This window comes from Pezoporus wallicus, unplaced genomic scaffold (assembly GCF_028554395.1).
Source record: "Pezoporus wallicus isolate ANWC-B61680 ecotype Strahan unplaced genomic scaffold, APGP_CSIRO_Pwel_v1 scaffold_11491, whole genome shotgun sequence".
Classification (NCBI taxonomy): Eukaryota; Metazoa; Chordata; class Aves; order Psittaciformes; family Psittacidae; genus Pezoporus; species Pezoporus wallicus.
The window spans coordinates 5,848,987-5,868,286 of NW_026642649.1; the positions used below are offsets into that span (position 1 = coordinate 5,848,987).

At 42.4% G+C, this 19,300-nt stretch overlaps 1 protein-coding gene across 3 annotated transcripts in view; it reads left to right on the forward strand.

The window, feature by feature from the left end:
* Positions 1 to 19,300, forward strand: part of TNS3 (tensin 3) — a 197,570-nt gene that overhangs the window by 148,065 nt on the left and 30,205 nt on the right. For 2 of the 3 annotated variants that reach the window (XM_057431640.1, XM_057431641.1), the window contains exons 20-22: positions 6,387 to 6,565; positions 6,932 to 7,049; positions 7,140 to 7,229. In XM_057431640.1, the coding sequence (XP_057287623.1) occupies positions 6,387 to 6,565; positions 6,932 to 7,049; positions 7,140 to 7,229 (387 nt within the window). The remainder of the gene's footprint in view (positions 1 to 6,386; positions 6,566 to 6,931; positions 7,050 to 7,139; positions 7,230 to 19,300) is intronic. The other variant, XM_057431642.1, reaches the window with a different exon arrangement.

Sequence of the window (19,300 nt, forward strand, 5' to 3'; positions counted from 1 at the left end):
AAACTTCCTGTTCAGACTTTAACATTGCTTTCCTTCCACAGTGTGCAGCTGAAGCATCAGCTAAGTCCAGCTCCATTCCTGCACGTTCACACATACGCAGTGAAGCTGAAGTACTGAGCGTATTTGCAGTGAAAGGCTGTAAATATGCTATGCTAGAAAGAAATATATATAATACAAGCTAAATTATCCCTTAAAATAACAATGATATGTTGTTCATTGCCAGTTGGTGGTAGCAGAGCACAGGGCCTGCTGGATATGGTTAACTTACCTTGGAGTAGACTCACAGGATCGGGATAAGCAGGAGATTGTCCAGGACACTTAATTAGCTGTTGAAACTGCTGCAGCACAGGAGGTGTAGTTACTAGTAGAAGGAAATGCTGGCTGCCATGGGGACGAGGAGATAGCCATGAGTAAAGCATAACCAAACCAGCAGTTGCTCACTAGTGAGTAATAGTTGGACTTACACAGGTTTTAGGGGGAGCCCTGTACCCTGGGACTTAAACAGTCCTTGACCTAATAAAGTATATAAAAAGCATGAATTGGCCTGTGCTGGAGGGAGTTGGCAGATGAGGGCTGAATGGCTCTGAGTGAGGTTGAATGAGTGAATGAGGTGTTGTGAGTGAGCGGGAGCAAACAGAACTGGAGATGAATGGGACTGACATGATGCATTGTGTGTGTGTCTAACCGGAGGGTTGGATTACAAGAGGACGGTCAAGTTATCTGGTTTCCTGCGTGAGTGTGCAGAAAATGTATGCCTTAAGAAAGTATGTGCATGTTTCCAGTGCTCTGCAAAACGGGAAGAACAAGCTTAGGAGTGGAATGTGCGTGTCAGCTGGGATGTACATTATGGTGCATTCTTACCTCTCTTTGCTGGCATGTTTCTGCACTGATTGACAGATAGGCAGCTACATCTCCTGTCACACTTCTTCCTGGAGGTTTTTGTACATGTGCCCTTAACATAGGTTAATGTGTCACAAACTACGGACTGCCCATGTAGCCAAGTTCTGGGTTCTGTCAAAATGCCATCTTGGGTTAAGTGCTCAGAGTTTCTGAGGACAGGAAGGAGCAGTGATCCTTGAATTTCTTTTGCTAGGATGTGTCTTTATGCACCATGTAGAACAGTGTCTCTTTTCTCCTTCTGTGCTTTGTGTGTTGCTATTCAGAGGTCAAACAGTGCCCTGTATATTAAGATTTTCCAGTTTCTTGCTTTTACGTGAGGTGAGTTACGTGGAGATGAGTTTCTGGTAGTAAATGGTGGTGCCATTTACTAGTAAGAGAGTGCTGCAGTAGTTCTGAATTTTAAATAACACCAAGGTTTGTAGCCTGAGGAAATGTTTATGTGTTTGTAACGGTTTGTTTGCAGCCATATGGTCCCCCTTTACATACCTTCTTTCATACCTAATAGCATATGACCTCAGTTTACTGTTAAAGATCCTTTGTAAAACTTATTTCCTGGGACCATCCATCTTGTATCACAAAGCTTATGCTTACTTGCTAGAGAAGGAAAGCCAAAACTACGTTTTGCTTCTACCTAGAAAGCTAAATTACCATTACTGTTACCCATGGCTAATCCCTGCCTCCATCTTTTCACTCTTAAAATGTTACAACTTTCATCTTAAGAAAAACATTAGAAGCAGGTGAAAGATTATGTGATCAAACTAAGGCAGAGCACATGGGCACTTGCATTCAATGCTTGGAGGTAGCCTGGTCTCCATTGCAGTCACAGCGATGCATGTCTGTCTGAATCAGGCAGCACGAGGAAAAGACGGACTGTAATTTCCAGGTTGAAATTACGTTGTTGCTCTCAGCTAATTCTAATTCCTCTTCATGCATTGAGTGTTTGAAAAAAGCATCTTAAAACATCTTTAGGCCACCTAATGTGGTGGGAACAATGCAGGTACACAATTCATACAGCTTTAGACTTTGCGTGGGGTTTGTATATAGTTGATCAGGTCAGTAAAGAATTGAGCATTAAACAAAGGCATTTTCCCTCCCTCAAAAAAATCCCAACATGCAAAATGAATACAAATGAGGTGATTAAACATCTGACTGCAAGTGTCTGGAACATCTTCAGAGCTCTCTTCTCTGTCGAAAAGAAGTCTTTGAAGATGGTCCAGATTACGGTATCATAACTCATGCTGCACTGTATCTGCAGACAAAGGAGATTGGAAGTAACCCTTTTTGCATACTTTATTAAATAAGAGTTTTTAAAAGCATTGAACTGTTACAGATGTTCCCATTCACTCTCTGATACTCTGTGGGAGAGCAAACCCAGGCCATCTGAAATAAGCTGTAAGCTAACAGGAGAACAAAGCTTGTCCACATCCTCATGTGCCTTATTTGCATGTGCTGACAACACTACAAAACCTGTTGTAGTTTCCACCACACAGGAAAATGTTGGTACCTGACTTGGAGTTAATTTTACAGTGGTTAACAGGAAGTTTAAATAGAGGTTTTAGCTAAACTACAGTTGAAACCTGAGGTTTTAAGTCAAAACTGGAGTTTCAACTAAATTCCAGTTTTTAAACTTTGCCACAAACACGCAGTTACTGGCTCATGTTCTACTTCGTGCTGACTGGCCGCAGTATGGACATCTAGGGTACACTGGTTACTGGCCTCCCGCTAGACCTGGCATCTCTGGGTCAAGCTGTTCAGCCAGTTTTCATTCCCCCTCACTGTGCAAATTCGTACAGTAATGTTAGTTGGTTTATAAATCCTGAGTTCACTTGGTAGTTACAGGTAGGAATTTCTTCCACCCATACTGCAAGGTAAGTTGGTTTGATGCATTGTAGGAGGCCTTACAGCTTCTTTGGCTGTACAAGGATATGTTTAGTCATTTGTAAGTGATATGGATTTTTTGTAAACACCTTTAAACCAAAGCCAGCAGTTAGAAAAACGTGGGATCACTGTAGCTGTGTAGCCAGTACAGATATTGTGAGGCCAGCATCTGAAAACTAGTCCATATCTTGATTTTACAACTCTGAACTGTGACTTTCACATTTGCTGTATCAATATATGTAGCCACAGATAAATGTTACTCGGTGACCAAGTTGATGGAGTTTCTACAGAGACATGTTATGATTGATTCAACTGGGTTATGGAACAGAATGTGCAAACCTTACATCTTCATGGGACTTTTAAATATTTTGGATGTTTTGGTTTGTTTTGGTTTTTTTTTTTTTTTAGCATAGTATTCTTATGCCACTGTAACTAAAAAGAGGCAGAGTTCACACTGAAATCTGGCTGCAGCTTAGTAGGGGTTTTTAGTCAAGCAGGATGCTGAAGGCCAGAACTCTCCACATCACTTGTGGTACTCTGCCATTATTTTGTTTATATTTCATATTTTGACAAGATTTTTAATGACTTTGCACTCACTTCAGTGTATGTAATGAAGATATGCATTGTCCCACTCTATTCTGTGCTAGTCAGGCCACCTGGAGTACTGTGTTCAGCTTTGGTCCTGGCGCCACACATTTCTGTAAGTCTTTTTTTATAGCTAATACGTTGGTTTTGCTTAGAAAAAAAAATAAATAAAAAGGCTCTATCAAGAAAAACCATGCAGGGGAATAGAAGGGCAGCCGAATGGCCTGAATAATACCCAGATCTTTAAAGTTGACTGCTCCTCTTCGTGCACAAAAATGCACAAATTCATTTAGAGCCTCTTTATATATACGCAAACAAAAAGATGCTGAAACTTTCATATTTCTGGCTAACTTTGGTTTATAATTATCTGTTGTAAGGGGGTTCCAGTTTGACTGTAATTTGCTCAGTTGGCTACGATACAAACTAGGTAGAAGTCAAGGAAAGGTGTTTAATGGACTCTGCCGGGTTTGGGAAAAACTGATAGTTGACTTCAATAATGGGAAGAAGGGATATCAGTCCAGCTGGGTTTCCACCTCCACAAGAGAAGTTCTTCCCATAGAGAGCCCTACCGCATAGACTATGCTTGCCCCACTCTCACATAAAGCTGAGTCTGAGGCTAGCCCACAAGCCCTGTGCATCAAGTGGGAACATGTAAGCCTCATCTTACTAGTTGTTGTGGTAACTGCATATAGACATGGACCTTTTAATGGTGTGCCTCATGCACTCAGTACGTAGAAACATGCAGAATACATCAGGATTTAACAGAATAGTTTTTGAAGTTTAGCCAGGACAACAGTTAATACATGAGATGGAGCACTGTTGACATGCCACTGCAGACAAGATTTTGAGCTTAGTGGTGTTTTCTTTCTAACAGTTACAGATACTTCTCAGTAGTACTCCAGGAAAGCTAAGCAGCTAAAGAAACCAAACAAAGATTAACCTTTAACCACTGGCTGTGCTTCTGTTAGCTGTAGCAATGGCATGGTGATAACCATCTGACAAGATAAAGGCCTGATGCTGTTCCAATACCAATCTGTTTGAATGTTGTTATTTGTTCTGCAGGGGAAACAGATCCATTGTTGTAGTTCACAAGGGAAGAAGATAGAAATGAGAGTTTACAAAATGCTTTCAGAGAAATAAATATGTGCTCCTGGGATATTTATGAAGCTGTGCCAAAACTTAAAGCTAAACTACAAGAACAAACCCAAATTATGTGACTTCTAGGAAGTCTTGGCTCCTGAAGCTTTACACTGTAAAAAATACCTTTTAAATAGTAACTCTAAACATCTGTTAACATTAAGTGAGGCAGCTCTGAAGTATATTAGCAAAACTAATAAACTAAGGAAAAGTCCTCTGAGAGTTTTTATTGTCTATACATGCAAAAAGATCTTTGAGAATTAGCTATTTCTCTTAAAAGAGGATTTCTGAAAGAGCTTACTTTTGTTGCTTGGTGTCATTTAAACTCTTAAAATCCTTTCCAACTGTAAGTATGTGTTGATTAAGCACATCTCCTACACATCCCCATCATGGAGCAGCAGGAGTCCAGTGTGCCATTCATCTAACTCAGCAGGAGGGCTGAACCAGACACTTTGGTAGGGAAAGATGATATGGACATCTTCCACACGTGCCCATTTCCTATCCTGAAGTACTGACAGAAGCCAAAGTGTAAAACCTGGCATGCAACGTTAAGTGCAGGTATTACAGACATTTCACCTTGGTTATATAGCACAATTATAAGGTATCAATGCTCAAATAGGTTTCTATATAGGAAAACAGATTTGAGATTAAAATACAGACAAGGTTTGCAGAATAACTTGATGGTAAGTAGTGGCTTATCCTAAAAATATTAATAAATCTCTTGCAAAACTACAGGATTAGACACTTTCAGAAATCCATCTCTGCTACTGTTAAAGCCAGTATGGCAGTAACCACTACTAAAGCCAAGAACTAAATAAAATCCTACTAGTCACTCTGGAAAATTCCACCAATAGGGTTAAATTTCAGGGTCCAAATGTAGCCAGTTATTTCTTTTATGGAGTCAATATAAATATACCTAGCACATCCTGTAAAAGACACAGCTGAGATGGTTTTTATGGTACAACTTGGAAAGTGAAAATACTTTGTAAGCCTCCATATTTTAAACATTATTTAGCCCCTTTTCCTCTGGCTAGAACCTTTCAGGTGGAATGAGTATCTGAGAAGTTGCTAGGCATGCAGTTGTGTTTGTACTGTCCTGTACGCAGGAAAGACTACTATGGGATGCTTCTTGTTCGCTTATTCTTACTGAGAAGGGTGGAAAAAGCAGTTGCTGCAGGGATATTCTCAAAGTGTTTGTTGGTGGGACTGGATGACTGTATAAAGCCTTGCTAATCATAAAGCTACATCTAATGGCAATCTAGTGACTTTGGAAACAAATACTGCTTTATGCCCCTGAATATCCTCAACTGTTCTGCTGGCTCAGCTTACTCCTGTGCTCATTCCTCAGGCTCCAGCAGGTTACAGTACAGCTCCTGTGTGTGTCTGATACCTAATTTTGTGATTAAGTGTGATTGCCATGTGTGACACACAAGGTACACAGTGAGCTGTGTTTATAAGGAAGGGCTGGAGTGTGTGTTAGCTAAAAAGAAGCTGTTTTTTTTTTCAGGAGAAATGCAGTCCTAGGAAACAGCAATCGTTTTGCTGCCGGGTATTCGGGATGAGGTTTCCCATTTGGCTGCCCATAGCGGCGCCTGCTGGCAGGCCCTAACGGGGCACCGAGATTAATCTCTTCCAAAAATGAAGCAGGATGCTGCTTTATTCGTCTGGAGCCAGGTGTACTGCGAATGTGTTCTAACTTGTGCCAGCAAGACTGACTACGACTGATTGTTTTGTTTCCCCACCAGTGTGGTTTTGTAAAGCAGTTACGAAACCAGTTATTTCATGAGCATCCTTGAACAGAACCACTGAAGGTACAATGGTGAAGTTTGTTTTAACAGCTCTAATTAAAATAGAGGTTATTAATCAGTTTACCTGTTTGTTTTCAGCACCAGGGACACCAGATGACAATGCAACAGGGAGAAGGATGAGAAAGTTAAGTGTTGGGCAGTATGACAACGATGTCCCTGGGCAGCCGTCGTATACCAGGTGTGGATGGATGAAGTCTCCTTCTGCAGACCAGGCTGTAAACCCAGGATCACCGATTCCTTTAGGGGAGACTAATGAGGTAAACCATGAAGAATTTCTCAAGGAATACTTATTATTGAACCAGATGTCCAGTGGGGAATCCCATGTTCATGCTCAATGTCCAGATTCTGTGTGAAACTATTTGGCAGTTGCACTGTGGCAATAAGAAGAACAAATGACAGTAGCGACCTCAGAAATGCAGTTGCAGTGTTTGAGGATGTCCGGCTCTTGTCCTCTCTGTTTTCAGGTTTTATGCATGTTTTTCAGTTTTCCAAGATCTGTCTTCTGGAGCAGTAGGTCAGATTATAGGAAACCTCCTGTCATCTCGTGAAAAATGCTTCACTGTGTTGTAGGCTTCAGTGGGAATTTTCACACTGTAGTTTTGCCTTTGTTGTGCCCTTTCTAGATGGCTGTTGCTTGTTACCAAGATGAAATAGATGGGGGAATCTTCTCCCCAACAAAAAATGGAAATGAGCTTGTCCCATCCACACCAGCTTTTCCCCTGTCACCAGAGACACCGTATGGTAAGGAATGTCTGTCTCCATTTATTTTAATAGCACTATTAACATTTTAGCTGTTACTGAAGAGGAATTGTGCTTTTCCTTCTCTCCTAGTAAAAACACCTCCACTGTACCACCAGCATATTCCCGCCAGCCATAAGGTCAGCAGCCCGTCTGAGCTGTACAGAACTGGTACCAACCCTGGTAAGATGCCCCTACATCTTAAGTAATTTGAAACTGAACTGAGCATGAAGGCAACTAACACAGTTGTGGTTATTCCTTTATAAGTGGGACATAGGCCTGATGAATTTAGACATGTGCAAGTTGGAGAAATAGAACTCAGCTGTGCTATTTTAATCACATCAAAAAAAAAGAAGTAAACAATGAAGAATTATCCAAGGGAGTCCCATGTTCAGTGTCAAAAATTGGCATGGAGCAATCAGGCAGTTGTGTCATGGCGATAAGAGGAAATGCAACTCAGTGTTTGATGCTATCCTGCTCTTGTTGTTTGCATGGTGTCATTGTTCCATGATGTGTCTGCTGATGTTTGATATATCAAAGTGGTACTGTCAAGAGACTTGAGTTTTTTATGGTTGTTACTAGGCTTTGTCTCCATCTGAGGGAAGAGGGGTGGTACCCATGTTGCTGTCCTTCCAGGCAAGCAAAGCTGACAATAGAGCTTGGCAGTAGCTATGCTCAAGTCAAGTAGGTCATTAATCAAAAGAATGAATGTTCCAAAGGGTTTTTTTTTTCACAATAAAGTTTATAAATGAGCCAGCATGGAAAAGTAATTGATAATAGATGATTATATGGTTCAAGATTTAATAGGATTTAGCTATGCATTTTATTATTATTTTTCTTTCAGGCCTTAACTCTTTGCTGCTAAAAACAGCAGCAAAGCTGTTGTTAGCCACCACCTTTTCTGTGCAAAACTATTCTAAAGCAGGAAGTTAAAATAATAGTTCCAGGTGCCTGCATCAGAAAGTGCTGGATGTTGAAGGAAGCTAACATGATTTATTTAAAACCTGAATACAAATCACAGGCATTCAGTTAAGTGGTATGCCTTAGAAGATGTTAAGATGACAATTAATATGTATATGTAGTTCTATAGTTACAGTTCTATAGTTATAGTACTGTATATAGTATAGTTCTAGCCTTTTCAAGCAGGATCTTAATAGTAGAGTTTCCAATAAATGTGGTGGTGGATTTTGATGCAATAACAGCGATTGTTGTGGTTTTAACTTTGGAATTCAGCACTTCTTGTTTAATTTGCCTCATTTAATAGCTGTCAAAAGCAAATAACGTCAACACAGCATAAAATAATAAAGCAGGCTTCTACCCAGTTCAAGACATTCTTCATGGCTCAGTTGCTGTGGCTTTGCCCTTTATTCTCTCAACTCTTAAATAATTAGTAGTAGAGTTCTTTCTGAAGGCTGCTTCAGCAAATCAATTACAGGTTGCGTACACTGAGTTCATCTACTGAACACTTGGCTGTTAAATGGTTTCCATTGATGTTGCTAAGAATTAGCCCTGCAAAACTGTGTGGCTTTGAGTGTATTTTTCTATTTTGTTGGTGATTCTCCTGCTTAGTTCCAAATGCTGTCATCTCTCAAATGCTGGTTGTACTAAATTAATGGGACACTAAAAATAATTACTCTAGCTTAGACCAAAGCAAGTTATTCTCCCTTTGAATATCCCTTTAAAAATCATGCTCAAGATGTACTGAATGCTACAGGTTCAGTGCTCAGCTGTCCATGGCTTTGCTTTTAGGCACAAACATAATGTACTTTGAGACTAAGGTTAAAGGGGTATGAGGTGGGTCAGTAGTAAACATGCAATAAGCACCTCTAAGAAATGTTAGTTGGGTGACTTTCCCAGCGGAGCACAGAAACTTCTGTGGCCAGAGGCACTATTAGAATCCTACTTTATATATATATTTTTTTCTCTTTTCCCTTCACTATTCTACTTTATTTATTGTCTGCATCTACAGTAAGTATCTGTTTACTGTATTTACTTGCTTCTGTGTCTTCTGACTTCGGCAAGAAGTGAAGAAGACGTCTTCTCATTGCTTGTGCTATCAATCCTTAATGTGTGGCTAGAGCAAGAGCATCGTGTTTTGTGTGTTGAATAAGGCCAAGAATCTGAAGGGAACAGAAGCAGCTGTTCCTGTGGTTGAGGCTCCTCCAATGCCATGTGACAAAGGTGACTCTTAACAGACTTTGGAAGAATTCTTACTGCCCCAATTTTCAGTACTTTCTTTTGAGCCTTACTTTTCTTTTAAATGCTGTCATGGGTTTTCTTTTGGCAGAAGTTGGGAAACATACTGACTTCTCCGGAGATTTTCAACAGATTGAGGACTTTGGAGTCATGGACTCTTATTTCTGCTGTTAAGATACTGTCTCTTTTGTCTCAGTTCAGCTCACCCTTGAATTCAGTATTGTTTTGTTCTGCATCTCAGCTTTGCTGCTTGCCTGTATTCCAAGTTAGTTCCAAGGAAGCTGTAACATCTAGCTACCAATTTTTTAGATATATTGCTATCTTATTTCCTCCCCACTTCCTTGGAGAGAATAGATTTCATTGTTGTTAGCACATACAGTATCAAGGGAGAACTACTGTGGTTTTGTAAGAGTATACTTTTTAAAAGAATAGTACATGCTTTTGTGTATTCTGTAGTCAAGAATTACAGTGACATCCAGTTCTTATGTATACAAAAGTGATAAAATTATCTGTTCTTTTGTAAATAATTCTTGTTATAAACTGTATACTTGGTATCTTGAATTCATCTAATTCTTAAACTGTTTATTGAAGTGAAGGGCACTATCCTCACTGAAGCCTGACAAAACCCTGTATAAAATGGTGCTCTGTTAGCCCTAGAAATCTTCGTTTTCTTTCCAGGGGAAAGCAGTTTGTTAGGAAAAGTCAGTCCAGTGCTGTTATGTATCAGTGTTACCTTTCAAGGCCAGGTTGGACAGGGTTTGGAAGAACCTGGTCTAGTGGCAGGGGGTTGGAACCAGTTAGCCTTTAAGGTCCCTTCCAACCCAACCATTCTATGATTGATTTGTCTCCCTTTCATTATCTGTGCTCTACCTCTTCTTACTCCCCATAGGTTTCTTTAAGCCATCCTGCCTGTGCCCCCTAGAAAGAGCAGGATTCCTTTCCAGAGCCTTGTTCTTTCTCAGATGGGAGCAAGTTTAAGCTCCTTCAGTCTTTGTCCAGGCATGCTGTCCTTCTGTGTCAGTGCTGCTGCTCTAGTGATCGCTTCCTGCCATGGTTTCACTGCCCTTTTCCTCACTTTACATAGCTTGCAAGTAATGCAGCACCCTTGCAGTTCATTCTGAATTACCTTTTGAAAGACACCTTGTTTCTAAAGGCAAACTTGAGCAGTCTGTAAATTGGCTAGATTTATAAATACCCCATGAAAAAGCAGGCTCCAGATAGAACTTTCTGAGTAACACAATAGCCATTGTATGTCCTGCTGGAGAGTCCCACACATCAGTGGAGGAACAGAAGCACTATTTGTAGGCCATTTGGAAGCTTATAAAGGCTCTCTTATCTTAGACAGCATGCAGCTAATTGAAGTCCCTTTGTATGCAGAAGTAACAAAACCATAACAAGCTCTTTGCCAGAGGACTGAACTCTGGCTCACCGCCCCTGCCACTCCACCCCTTAGGCTGGACATGAGGAGCTGCCCCTTCCTCAGCCCTGGCCAAAGCATAGATAGAGCTTTGCAGAAAATGTGCCCTCACAAATGGGCTCTGTGTTGCAGCAGAAGGCAGGGGTCTGGGGAACAAGGACAGATTGTCTCTAATCCTTGTCCATGTACTGACGGAAAGACGTGATGTCTTGTTTTCCGTCTTTTCTGAACAACCTAAATAAACTTGCATAGTTCAAGCAGTGCATCTGGTGGAATGATAACACTGCTCCTGGTATGAGGAATCTCAGAGCTTTCAAGCATGTGCCTTTTCATACCCACCATGGAGTTAGCCCAGGTGCTGTACTCAAAGCTTCTGATACACGTATGAGCTGCATCTTTTCCAAAAATTGTCCAAAAATCATCTTTTTTCCTCAGTCTCTCATGGAACTCCTCAGGTCTGGTGGAATTCCACAGTTTTTCTCATACAGACCCTGTTTTTATCTGAACACAGACATTGTAATCCTAAATTCCCCCCACTAACTAAGAGGCTTAGTCTGTTCCATCACCCAGTAGAGTGATGAGTATTTCCTAAACCTCTCTGAAGACTAAGTCACAACCTAGCAGATACCTTCATTAGTGCATAAATCTATTACTGATTATAATTCTAGACTGTTGGAATTTCGGACTGTTAGCCTACGACTGCAATTTCTTTGAGTCACTGAGTTGGAAGGGAAATGAAACACGCTGCTTGGTTGGTTGATAAAAAAGCCAAGGTTCCGAACTGAAAATGTTTTCATGTGTTAGGAGGGTTAGTAGCATAGGGAAGAAGAGTGGTACTAATTTGTGAGAGGGGAAAAAAATCCCAGTTTATGGTGTGCAAAAACTTTCTCCACAATACATAAATGTTACCTATAATATTTATTTATACCTCCCTTCCTCTCTCTCCCTTAACTGTTCATATAAGCTATGTGCCTCCAAAACTAGAGAAAGGTATGGAACTATTTCCAGACATGTGCGTTTATTTGCTCAGAACAGCAGTGCATCCACTTCAGTGCATGGTTATCATAGGCTCTGTCCTCCAAAAGGTACATTTTGGGTTTTGCTGTTGTGATTTTGGGGTTGGGGTGTTTTGGGGGTGGTTCTGTTTTCTGTTGTTTGTTGGTTGGTTTTAAACAGTGAGGCTATCAAGGAGCAATAAGAAGTACAAGGAGAGACAAGAAATGTATAATTTTTACTACAAGGCAGGTAGCAAGGTCTGTGTGATGTTTTTTGTTGTCTTGCAGTTGGCCTTGACATGTTTATCTTGTGACTAAGTATAGAGTGCCCACCTCCACAATATATGTATAGTGAAACAGCTGATGTTTCTTAGTTATGATCGTATATACCATTTAGTAGTGCATGTGAAGCCTCCATAGGCTTCAGAAGCAAGTAGGAAAGGAATCAGTTCTCCTGTTTGGATTCTACCAGCATGAACTTAATCAGGTCTTTCAGAAGGAGCATGTGGAATGCTGTAAAGCGGTCATAGATGTTCAGAGACCACTTCTTGGCCATTGTAAACACTGAAGTCAATATAATACTTTATGATCTGGGTCACACTTTCTCCTCCGTGGATTAGTTTCATTGGCATATTCAGCTGAACAAGTGTAATCATTATGCAGACCTTTTATTGCACAAAGTCTAGAGATGACTTGATATATTTTCAAGTCTTTGTTGTCCCAGGCTTCCTTCCTTTTCCGCTACTCATTGTAATACAGTTCTTAACATATCCTTCAGATACAAACATGGAAACTCTGTATCTTGTCTGGCCTGCAGAATAAAAAGCAGTGCTTATTAGCAGCGGTTTCAGTTCAAATTCACAGCAAGTAATAATGTTCCATCTCACATGATGAATAGTTTAATGGTTTCATTTAAGTCACATCAGTCCAAATGGAGGAAAATATGTTGTAAAAGAACCACCAAATTGGAACTGAAAATAACTCAAAATATTTGTAGTCTGTGCCTGCTTTTAGTGAGTTATATTAACCAAAATATTTAAAGCTTAGGTGTTTACAACTAGACTGTTTGATAAGCAGATTTAATTGAGGGGTTTTTCCCCACTAATTTGGCTAAGATTTCCATGAGAGGTACTCTCCCAGTGCACTGAATAATTTAGGAGAGCTTTAATCTCTGGTTTAGAGATAAGAATGAAATGTTTTAGAGGTTAATCCATTTAGCTAGCTAAATATGGACTGGTTTTGTTTATAGCCATGTCACATGTTTTCACATAGACCTTTACAAAGTCTGTACATATTTTAGCCATTGATCAAAAGTTCTGACATGCCATTGATTCAGAGGAGTAAGGGATACAAATATACGTATAATATATATATATTCAGCTATATATATATATAGCTGAATATAAAAAGCTAGGCAGTACCAAGTCCATGGAAGATAGTATGTGATGAAGAAGCAATGGAGCAATATACGTGTTATTCTATGGCCAATATGTTAAAGTTGTCAAAAGATGCCATTCTTGTTACTGAAGTTTTGTAAGAAAACTCACTGTAAGAACCCCTCTGTATTGATGGTGGAGAATAGATGCAGCTCCTAGTTTCCTGAAATGGATTGCGTTAGATTCTAAATCCATTCCATACTTGGTCACAGTGAAATGTTATCCAAAGATTAGCAAAATATTTTTTGTTCTTGAAAACAGTGGGAGTGTTTTAAAAACAGCTTGAGATTACACATTGGTTGTGGTTTTCTTGTTTCATTGATGTCGTTTTGATGCTTTCATATCTGGTCAAAAGAGTGTGTTATTAATACTTCTCAGTGCTTTAGAAGGGTGTCTGTTGGTTGTAGTTCTCTGCAAAGGGATTTGATGCCCAGTGGGGAGATGACGCAGAGTTAATAAAACTGCCTCATGCTAAGGCAGGCATAATCTGTGCATTTTAATGAAAGCTGAGACCTGTGCAATTAGAAGGGACTTCAGGATGTGCTCATCTCCCTTGGAATTATAAGATGAAGCTCAAACACTGTATGAAAATGCGAACTACAGTGTTAATGAAAAGGTTTCTGCTGTGCTTAAGCTTCTTTCTTTTACCTTACCATTTATTTCTGTGTCTGAGTGGCAGCCTAGCAGCTTGAAACCTCTGCCTACCTGTGTTAAATCACCAAAGCATTTTGGCAATGAATTTATTATAAAGGGTGTTTGAAAAAGAAGATGAAGTTTAAGAAAACATTAGAAAAGAAAACAGGGAATATTTAACACTTTCATAGTATGTCCTTTGTATGCAATGCTTGTTCTAGAAATTTCATTCCAGTTTATATTTGCTCTTCAGGGAGCATAACATACAACCAGTCTGTTTAGCTCATTGCTCAGCACCAGAGTGAGTTTAGCAAGTAAATGCCCTAAGAGGCTTGTAAGTACCTGCCTGTCAAAGAACTGGTTTCATACGGCATCCAGAAAATTGATGCATTTTGGAAACTTCAGACCAAGTTACTCTAAGAGGAAAAAGCAGGTCAGAAAATAGGTGCCCATGGGTCATCAGAAGAGAATACGAAAGCAAGGGCATGTTAGCAGTGATGGTCACAGCTCTGGCACTTTACAGTCTGAGGAATCCTCCTCTGCCTCCCACTGCCCAGTGCTGAGGGCACTGAGTTCAGCAGGCATCAGCATTGCAACAAGCAAAGCAAATATTGCAACTTCAGTGCCTTGACATAATATGTGATCACTTGGCTCCGGACAGGTCTGTACAGGTAACTCCCCCCAGTTTGTGTCCTGGGCATGACATGCTATGGTATGGAATACCCCTTTGGCTAGTTTGGGTCAGGGGTCCTGTCTCTGCTCCCTCCCCGCTTCTTGTACCCCTCCTCACTGGCAGAGCATGAGACTGAAAAGTCCTTGAACAGGGTAAGTGCTACTGAGCAACAACTAAACCATGAGCGCGTTACCAGCACTGTTCTCAGACTCAAGCTGAAACACAGCACTGCACCAGCTGCTGGGAAGAAAATTAACTCTATCCCAGCTGAAACCAGCCCATACATGGAACAAGGTTTTTCAGATTTTCCAGGGTGAGGTCTTGTACTATATGACGTGGCATTTGATGACTGATGTGCTGGAGTCATCCGTGTAGTTTAAGGGAAGGCCAGAAGACAAGAAAGCTCTAAGAACTGAAGTGCAGCTGTGAGCACACCTTTTAAAAACTACTCAAGTCTTAAAGAGGATGCTTTGTTTGGGTGCCTGGGAAGGTCTGGTCTGGTTTGCTGCAGTCACAAGTCAGAGGTGGTCTGTAATTTCAGAATCACAGACCTGCCAGTGTTGAGTGAGGAAATACACGTTCAGTCCCACTTCAGAGTTTGCAGTCCAGAGGCCATACTGCTGTGTTCTTTAAGATGCTGTTCTCTCCTATGCTACTTCTCTTCGTGTTCATTCCCTCCCGCAGAAGAGGAGATACTGAAATCAGTCTATGTTTTTCTATGCCTGAGATAGGCGTGTTAATTCACAAAGCTGTTCGTATTTAGATACGTAGCAGACAAACTCTGAGTGCAGTGTCACTTGAGGCTGACTCCCACATTTCTGTCAGTTGTAGGAGCAGCAGGGAAACATATGCCATTCCTTCACAAATCATGGGGTTTGCTGTGTTTGTGTCTGAGGGCCACAGCTTAGCCACCTTCCTGCAGGGTTTCCTGTTGAGAAAGGTGTATGTTACAATTCAAACCCTGCATTTTAAGCCACTTTATATAGATCTTGCAGTGTGATGGTTCTGATGAAACTGGGCATCTTGTGCACTTTACCTAGGAGAAGTACACAGGCCTTGCTGTGTGAGTAAATACTACCACCCAGCAGAGGACGGAGGAGCTGGTTCTTGTCTCTATGCTATGTCTGGCGCAGTCAGAAAACCAATTCTCCTTGCCAAGTAAGTCTTCCTTTTGGGATGGCATTACTTTACAAACTGCACTCACCTAAATCTAACCAGTTCCTCACCAGAGACATCCAACAGCCCCCTTCCTAACTCCTCCCTAACTCTTATTTCTGTGCTTTTCTAGACAATAAAATTCCAGTCCGGCCCTTTAGATTTCCTGGCTTTAGAGTTTCAGATTGGTTGTTTTCTTCCCTGGAACTCACCTGAGCTGGTTGAAACTTTGAACTTGTGACAGAAGGGCAAACAAAGGGTGAGCTTTTCCTGTCAAGCACTTTATGTTTACCGTTAAGTGTTCATGTCAGGGATGAACAGACCCCTAAGGATAAGCAAGTCCGATTCTGTTAGAAAGCCCCATGCAAAAAAAAATCTTAACGGTGAATTTAATACAGTGTGGAGAAAACTCAAATACATGAATGATTTTTAACTGCCTGGTTTCTGTTTAGATTACATTCATAGCTTACTTTGGAAATGAACACCCAGCCTTCCAAAGTGCTGTCTTGGACCACTGTTACCGTCTTGGTTCAGTGTTACTATCTCTGTTCTCTTCTAATTCAGCAAGTGTAAACAGCTGAGCAAGCAAAGCTTCCAAGACTTGAAAACTGGGAAGGAAATGCGACATCCAAAGGTTTCCTGTGATTACAGTGCTTTTTTTATGCAGAGCCAGGAATGCTTTCTATGGAGAGCAATTTTGTCTAATAATTATTGTTCATAAGAGCTTGAAGCCTCTGTTTGACTGCATTTACTTCTGCCAGGAAGCATCCAAGACAAAGAAAGAGTGTAATTGTCTATTAAATTAATCAAAGTAACTGATGGCAGTTGTGGACTGCTGCATTAATAACCTGTTCTGCTGCTGTGGCAAGGATTGTTCCTCATGATTTTCCTGGGAATATGGTGTATATCACAACTCTTCCTTGCTGCTTGGATCTCCTGGATGCAACCGTTATGAAAGTATTTAATATAAGCAGCTGCTATGAAGAAAATCAGTGGCAGGAGTGAGTATTCCTATATAGGGTCATTTAGTTTACCTTTCAGTCTGTTAAAGAAGAGAACATTTTAATTAGTTTACCAGTACTCATCTGTATAATCAAGCAAATAGGTGTATTTTAAAGCTCTCAAAAGTGTTTAGTACACACATTCAGAATATGTTGCTGCTTGAAAGCAACTGAGTACAGGAAAGCTTTAAATGGACATATTTGTTGCTGTCCATATCAAGTAATTTCCTATAGTCATCCTTTCAGAAAATCCGGTGCCCTGGGCCACTGAAGAACAATCTGGGGAGGAAATGTGCTGCCCATTGCAGCGCTGCAGTGCTTCCACTCATCTTCCTGACCCGTAAATAAAACCTGCTCTGAACAATGATGGGGTGGTGTTGAATGCAACACTGTAGGGTTGCACGTGGTGTTTTGTGAAAGAAATCCTGGGAAGTGAGTCAAACTTTATTCAGAGTTATAGATCCTAAATTTATTGGAGAGTATTTGAGCTAGTTTGGCATCATAGAGCAACTGGGCTTTGATCCACATGAACATCTTTGTCAGGGACAGTGGAGTTGAATGCACCCTCAGCGAGCTGCTGATGACACCAAGCTGTGTGGGGTGGTTGACACGCTGGAGGGAGGGAGCAATGCCATCCAGAGGGACCTTGACAGGCTGGAAAGGTGGAACCCTGTGAACCTCATGAAGTTCAACAGCGCCAAGTGCAAGTTGGGGCACTGGTTTCAGGCAGTCCCAGGCACAAACACGGGCTGGGTGGAGACTGGATGGAGCAGCCCTGAGGAGAAGGACTTGGGGTGTGTTGGGTGAGGAGAGGCTCCCAGTGGCCCAGCCGCAGTGTGTGCTTGAGCTGAGAATCCCCCCTGTGTGCTGGGCTGCACCCCCAGAGTGTGAACAGCACTGGTCAAGGGAGGGGATTCTCCCCCTCTGCTGCACTCTGGGGGACCCCCCCCCCCCCCCCCAGTCCTGATCCAGCTCTGGGGCAGCCTCACAAGAGGGATGTGGAGCTGTTGGAGAGAGTCCAGAGGAGGCCCTGGAGATGCTGTGAGGGCTGGAGCAGCTCTGCTCTGGAGCCAGGCTGAGAGAGCTGGGCTGGTTCAGCCTGGACAAGAGAAGGCTCCTGAAGGGGAGACCTTAGAGCAGCTCCAGTGCCTAAAGGGGCTACAGGAAGCCTGGAGAGGGGCTTTGGAGAAAGGCCTGTAGGGACAGGCCAAGGGGAATGGCTTTAACCTGCCAGAGGGGAGATTAAGGTGAGCTCTTAGGCAGGAGTTCTTCCCTGTGAGGGTGCTGAGGCGCTGGCACAGGGTGCCCAGAGAACCTGTGGCTGCCCCATCCCTGGCAGTGTTCAAGGCCAGGTTGGACGGAGCTGGAAGCAACCTGCTCTAGTGTGAGGTGTCCCTGCCCATGGCAGGGGGTTGGAACTGGATGAGCTTAAGGTCTTTTCCAACACAAACCAGTCTGTGATTCTATGATGTGACTGGTATTGGTTACATGTCCTGCATCTCTCTGAAAGAAAGAAATCTGTGAGGTCCAAGGGAGTTCTGGGGGAACTGGGCGTCTACTTAAAACAACCAAACAGACAGAACCAAACGCTGCGGGGTGTGTGCAGCAGCAAGAGTCTGAGCTCTGTGCCCCCGCCGTGCCCCTGCCTTCCCCCGGCACTGGCTGAGGAGGATGCGCTGGGAGCGGCGCTGGGCGTGCGGGAGGCGGCGTGAGCCACTGCGAGAGCTGGGGGAGAACAAAGTCAGAGCAAGCGAGGTGGAGCCAGCGGGGCGGGATGCACTGAATGGGAAGTCTGTGTGAGCCCCAGCGGCGGAGCTGGCCCAGCAACAACCGCGGAGTTACTTTCCGCCTGGATGGAACGAACTCGGGCTGTTTTCAGCTGAGTGGCTGCATTGAGAGCAGGAGCCCGGCTTTCTTTCGCCGCAGACACTGAATCCTCTTTACAGTGAAGTTTGAACCCGCCGGGGAGAGCGGATGGTATCAGAGGTGGCAAATGGGGGAAATGGCTTTTCCCAAGCCTCCGGCTGCTCCGCTCCCTGAGCGGCGCGACCGGCTCGGCGGGAGGGAGCAGAGATCTTGCCCATCCCGTGCTCCGTGAAAGACCTTCTGTCATGATGGCCTCCATAGGTAGGTTCTCGATTTCTTTCTCTCCCTCTTTGCCGTGCCTTTCCCTCGGCCTGAAAACTTGTTCTGTGGGTCTTGCGTTCCGCTGGCCGCGTTCCGAGCACCGCGCGGCGGCCGTGAAATGTGATCTGCAAACGCTGGAGGAAAGAAGTACCCTTGTGTGGGTATGTAGTAACGTTTGGAGGCCACAGAGAAAGCGAAACGCTTTGCAGACAAGATTTGTCAGTATGAGGTTTTTTCCTGCGGTCGCTAATGGAGTGACAGAGGGCATGGGGCAGGGTTCATGAGCTTTGGGAAGTGATTTTTTGCTGAGGAAGACTTACGCTGCTTTGTGTGGTGGTGGCTTTTTGTTTTGTTTCTTTTTCAAAGGAGAAGAAATGGAGCCTGCCCGGAACATATGTAATTACTGACTATGTGCAATAAGTTTGTCCAGGCTGATTCTTTTCCCGCCCCTGAGGAATTGCTGGTAATGTTGCTGCAGCATTAAGTTTCCTTTCAAAAGCATGAAAAATGAACTGACTTTGTAAACATAAGTCTCTCCTTAATGAGGAATATCACATAGTTTTCCTGCTTTCTTGCTTAATGGGAAAAACAGTGTATTGTGCCATGAGCACTGGCAGAGTT